At 48.4% G+C, this 5,666-nt stretch overlaps 1 protein-coding gene across 1 annotated transcript; it reads left to right on the top strand.

Moving 5' to 3' along the window:
- Positions 1 to 631: 631 nt before the first annotated feature.
- On the top strand, positions 632 to 4,211 carry Rtp2 (receptor transporter protein 2). The gene is made up of 2 exons (XM_047563024.1): positions 632 to 812; positions 3,698 to 4,211. The coding sequence occupies exons 1-2, from the start codon at positions 649 to 651 to the stop codon at positions 4,209 to 4,211; spliced, it is 678 nt and encodes a 225-aa protein (XP_047418980.1). The 5' UTR covers positions 632 to 648.
- The last annotated feature ends 1,455 nt before the right edge of the window (positions 4,212 to 5,666 follow it).

Genomic DNA, 5,666 nt, shown 5'->3' with positions numbered 1-5,666 from the left:
AATCTCCCTGAGTTAGTTCAACAGGGTTGCAATAAATGAACAAATGGGCTTGGTTTCAGAAGGCCTGGAACTGTATCCTGGATGAACCACTTAGGGGTTGAATAAACTTGTTTTCTGATCTGCCTTGGACAGCACACAGGTCAAGTAACTTGTGCCTGGCACACAGTAAAAGATGGTCACAGCACATTGATGAGTGTGGGAAGAGCAGACTCTGCTTCTTGCTGTTTCTTCTTGACTCCCTTGGGTATCATAGTTACCATAGCACAATGTGGAGGAAACCTGGAAGGTAGTAGGGTGGAGCAGGGCCATCGCATAGAACCTGCTTCCTGAGACCTGTAGAGGCCTGAATGAGTACAGTCTGGGTTTCATCTTTCCAGCCTACTTGCTCTACTTAGTGTCACGGACTTATCCTGCCTCTGAAGCCTCTCAGGGCCCTGATCTCTCCTCAGGGCTTCACTCCTTCCCAGCCCTGGCCCTTGGTGCCCTGGCTTGCTGCCATGGTAACAGCTTCCAGGGTGACAAAGGAAGGAGCTGGGTCTTGTTGATGAGGATTTTCAGAACAGAGACTGAGCTGTGCTGCACCTATCCAGGCTCACTCTTTGTTCTCACTCCGACTGAGCTCAAACTTCCACCCCTGCCAATAGGACCATGTGTACCAGCCTGACCACTTGTGAGTGGAAGAAAGTCTTCTACGAGAAGATGGAGGTGGCAAAGCCGGCTGACAGCTGGGAACTCGTCATAGACCCCAACCTCAAGCCCAATGAACTAGCCCCTGGCTGGAAGCAGTACCTGGAGCAGCACGCCTCAGGCAGGTGAGAGGCCCAGTGGGGAGAAGCCCTGCAGGCAGCCCCTGGGTCACAGCGCTAGGTCACCATCCAAGGAAAGACAGAGCCTGGGGCTGTGTTCACTGTCACTCTGTGTTAGCTGAGAAAGGACTCCAGGTGCTCCACAGAGGGCCTGGTTCTAACTGTAGACTCCCAGTTGGCTCTGGGCAGGTTACATTTCATCCTTGGGTCTCTGTTTTCCACACTGAACAGAGTTTTGATGCCTCTGCAATCTCTGACAAAGAGTGGCTGGAGTGGAAAGGAGAGGCTCTGAGGTCCTCTGGAAAAAGTGGGGCTGGTCCTCTGGTCCTGGGTCTGCTTGTTCAGTAAATTAAAGGCAACTTGATTTGAAACAGTTATTAACCATCGGTTGGGTGACAGAAACTAGCTCTATAGCTAAATAGCTCTGTGAGCTTGGGCAAGTCCCTTTCCTCTCTGGCTTTCAGTTTTCACATTTGCAAAATGAGGGTGGTGGCCTTAGATGATGATCAATCAGATCCCTTTCATCTCTATTATCTATGAGTCTGTGACAAAAAGTCTTAACTTTGGGCAGGACTTCTCTTAGATCATTAAGGCCCAGGGCCTGAAATTTGGAACTGGGGCCACAAAATACTCTGCCCAAACTGTCTCAAGTCCATCTACAGGGGATCTGCACAGGCCTCCTCCCTGGGCCTTTGAATCCCAAGGGAAGACAATAGGTGGCTATGTTTTGGAGGTGTGGACAGAACATGGACGCAGAGACCGGGTTGTTCATACAAGTATACTTGTGAAGCCCCTAGTGGTGCAGAAGGGTGCTAAAAGTAAAAACAAAAGGAGGTATGCAGTGGGTAGGGAACTCATTTTAACTCTTGCTTCAAAATTGCAAACATTAGATTGAACTTTTTTTTTTTTTCTTTTAGTACTTGGGATTTAACTCAGGGGCAATTTACCACCAAGCTACAACCCTAGTTCTTTTTTTTTATTGATACAGGGTCTCACTAAGTTCCTTAGGGCCTCACCAAATAATTGTTGAACTTGTGATCCTCCTGTTTTAGCCTCCTGAGCCACTGGGATTACAGGCATGTACCACTGTACTCAGTGATTGAACCTGTCTTGACAAAAGACTGGGAACTGAGATTAACTGGTTCATGTCAATTCAAATCAATTCAAGGAAGATCTGTTGGGGACCTGTTATGAGCTGTCTCTTAACTAGCTGTGTGTACATGGATTCTTTCACTCTCTGTGCTTCCATCTCATCTCAGTAAAATGATTTGTAACTTCCCAAACCCCACCCCCTTATCCAGGTCTGGGGTCTGGTTTGAGGGAGAGGAAACATCTCTGTATTGAATTGTTTAAAAAGGTATAGAAGGAGAAGACTGAAAACATGAAGCATTTGAGTTTCTGGGAGGAAGGAATGCAAAGGGGTAGAAACTTGGGTGTGGGGGCTCAGGATTTTAGGAACTGAGTTGGACAGGCTCATATATCTTCTTGCCTCAGGGATCAACTGGTGCTGTTCCTGGCTGGTCACCTGTGGCTCCCAGCTAGCCTCAGAGAGACTGGAGAATGGCTTCTCTTATGCTTATTCTGTGTACATACTCACTTTACCTTTGAGCCTTTGGATGTGTGTATGCGTGTGTGTGTGTGTGTGTGTGTGTGTGTGTGTGTGGTGTCTTCTGTTTCAGGACCAATCAGGCTTCTCTGCCCTGTCAACCCTGTTTCAGGTGGTGCTGGGGACTGTTCTGTGGTCATGCTGTTAGTGGCCTCCAGGGATCAGGGGCTGGCTGATTCATCTCTAACCCACAGCCTGGACTGATTAGTGCTTGAAATACAGCACAAGCTGGTGGTGCCTGTTGGGCTGAATTGAGTTCATCATCTGAGGTCCTTCAAGGGTGTTAGACACTGGGCCTAGTAAAGGCCAGAACCAGTCTAGTGGACACCGGACAACATCTGAAGACTCAGCCACAGGGGCCTAGAACTAGCCCAATGGACACCTGACAGCATCTAAAGACTCAGTCACAGGGGCCTAGAAAGGGTTCAACTCAGGGATAGAAGGTACTGCCTTAGAGGTAACAAATGCTTCGTCACTGGAGGTGTGCAAACATTGGTGGGAGCAGGATGAGTGGGGTTGGCCAGATGAGCCCCAGGACACTCTCTTTGTGAGGCTGGGACTCTAGAGGCCCAGGTTAGACAAAGTGGTATGTATGTATGTGTGTGTGAGGTGGTGGTGGAATAGGGATTTCTGGTGCTCACTGCAGGGCTGGAATGGGATCTAGCGATGACTTGTCCAGGGACAGGGGAGAGTTCGTTGTGAAGACATAGGGACCAGACTTGGTAGTCCTTCCATGGTCCAGTCTTTCATCATTGCCCTGCCATCCTGTCCTTCTCAGTGATTTACTAAGGACCTTACAGTGTGCCAGAATCTGTGCTTGGCTTCTCTTCTCCAAGCAAGCAAGAAAGATGCATGAGTCAGATGGTGTAGGCCATCTTCCTCATCAGAGTTACAGGAGGGCTGAGTGAAGGGACCCGTATTGGATAGCATCACATTACATTTCGCAGATGGGAAAAGAGGCTCAGAGAAGGGCAGTGACCTTTCAGGTGCAAACCCTGCCTCATTTGGCTTGGGAAAACTGAAAGGAAGCAAGGAGACTTGAAGGAGGCCCACTTCTGAGCACTGCTGGTGCCAGATAGCTGCAATACTAGGCTCCTGAGACCACTACTCTGGTCCCAAGGGATCAGAAGGAAGCGGTTGCTGGCCAACCTCAGAGCCATAATGAACCTGTAAGTGGTAAACACTTCCATTTCCAGACTCAGGTGCACAGGTCTTTCCTGAGTTCCCCAGGGTGTACTATCACTGGCAGTCTCACATTTCCCATCCCTCCTTTCCCGTCCCGCAGGTTCCACTGTTCCTGGTGTTGGCACACCTGGCAGTCGGCCCACGTTGTCATCCTCTTCCACATGCACCTAGATAGAACCCAGCGGATGGGATCAGTGCGCATGCGCATCTTCAAGCAGCTTTGCTTTGAGTGCGGCACCGCGAGGCTGGACGAGTCCAGCATGCTGGAGGAGAACATCGAAGGCCTGGTGGACAACCTCATCACCAGCCTGCGTGAGCAGTGCTACGACGAGGACGGCGGCCAGTACCGCATTCACGTGGCCAGCCGCCCTGACAGCGGGCCACACAGAAGTGAATTCTGCGAGGCCTGCCAGGAAGGCATCATGCACTGGAAGCCCAGCGAGAAGCTGCTGGAGGAGGAGGGGACATACGGCCTCTCTGATATCTCCAAGCCTAGGGCCCAGGCTGGCTTCGGCTACAACTTCTTCTCCCTTCGCTGGTGCCTCCTCTGGGGCTCCCTTTGCCTGCTTATTGTGTACCTGCAGGTCTCTTTCCGCAGCCCAGCCTTCTTTTAGTGGAGTTGATTAGAGGCCCGGAGAGGGGACAAAGGGTTGAGTGGGGTCGACCTGGTCCTGATTCTGCTAGAGATTCAATATATGACCCTGGACAACTCCCTCACCTTTCCTGAACTCAGTTCATTCTTCTGTAGATAGAAGGGTCTACAATTTTTAATGGTCCTTTCATTAAATTTTCCAGTAAAGAGGGGTAGTGGAGAAAGGTCTAATGGAGGTTTTGGAATTTGCCAGGTTTGGTAATAGAACTAAGTCCACAGGGAGATAGATATCTCTCTTCCTTTGCCCCTTCACCTCCATATTTAACCCTCCTTTTGTTTTATTTTTTATATCCATTATATTCCAGCTAGATCTTGCCTGGTTCTTCATGATCATCTTCAACTGCCCTGACAGTCCTGCTTTGGCTTTCCCTGGAGAGAGCAGTGATAGTCACTTGATCCCTCTCTGGTAGAGCTTGTTCTTACCATTGTGAAGCAATCAGGTTTTTACTGTGGTGCTCGGGTCTGCTTGGCTGGAATGGTTTGAAGTTGCACTTGTTACATTAGCCACTGGCCATATGTAGCAATTTCAATTTAAGTTAATTAAAATGAAATTAATTTAAAATTCAGTTCTTCAGTCTCACGAAGCTCAGTTAGGCTAGTACAGCGTGCACCCCCACAGGGCCATTGCTCAACTGCAGAAACATGGTGGCTTCTAGTAGGATGAATATCAAGGACCTCAAGAATCATTCCTGTGGTCTCCAGAGAACTATTTGTCCCCTTCCTGAGTCCACCCTGGGAATTTCAAGGCAACATAAAGGGTCAGGATTGTAATGAAATGGCACCAGCCAACATCTCTGTGGTCTGTGGGTCTAGGGATAGAATGCCAAAATTGTGTCATGAGCGAGAGTCATGCCTGAGATGGGCAGTGAAGCTGGGGCACCTGGGGTGGAGGGATGAAGAGACAGTAAAAATGGAAGTGAGGGCTAGGGGGCTGGAATAGGGGAACAGAGATGGGGATAATTCCAAAGACAAACGTGTTTTATTTCTCTACCTGCTCATTTTTCTCAGTATATAAATATAATATGTAAATATATAAAGACACAGATGTGTCTTTTCCATGTTTAACTAGAATGACCCTCTCTGATTTCACATTGCCCTTAATTTGATGTATCTGCTTCATTTTTTACTTCTCGAGGATTTTATAACAGTACTTGTTCTTCCATCCTTTATTTCTCTTTCCTCTACATTGTAATATTATTTGTGGGTACTCTTCTCTCACCTGTCCCTTATATGTGGAGGGTCGCCAAGATTCTCTTCTCATTCTGCTTGTATGCACTCAATAACATACCCACTCACAACTTAGGTTTTACTGCAGATGAGTGACTATTCCTACTGAGCTCCAGGCCCATAGACTAATTGACCTGTTCACTGGAAACTCCCCTCAGAAGCAGTATGACCAAAGCTGAGCTCATTCATT

The sequence above is a fragment of the Sciurus carolinensis genome, chromosome 9 (genome assembly GCF_902686445.1).
Source record: "Sciurus carolinensis chromosome 9, mSciCar1.2, whole genome shotgun sequence".
Taxonomy (NCBI): Eukaryota; Metazoa; Chordata; class Mammalia; order Rodentia; family Sciuridae; genus Sciurus; species Sciurus carolinensis.
This window is presented reverse-complemented; position numbering and strand designations above follow the sequence as displayed.

What these genes read in the sequence shown, in the direction of transcription:
- Rtp2 (XM_047563024.1), top strand. Translation starts at nt 649, where the DNA reads ATGTGTACCAGCCTGACCACTTGTGAGTGGAAGAAAGTCTTCTACGAG. An exon ending in GAGCAGCACGCCTCAGGCAG is followed by an intron (nt 813 to 3,697) that starts GTGAGAGGCCCA and finishes CCCGTCCCGCAG; the next exon opens with GTTCCACTGTTCCTGGTGTT.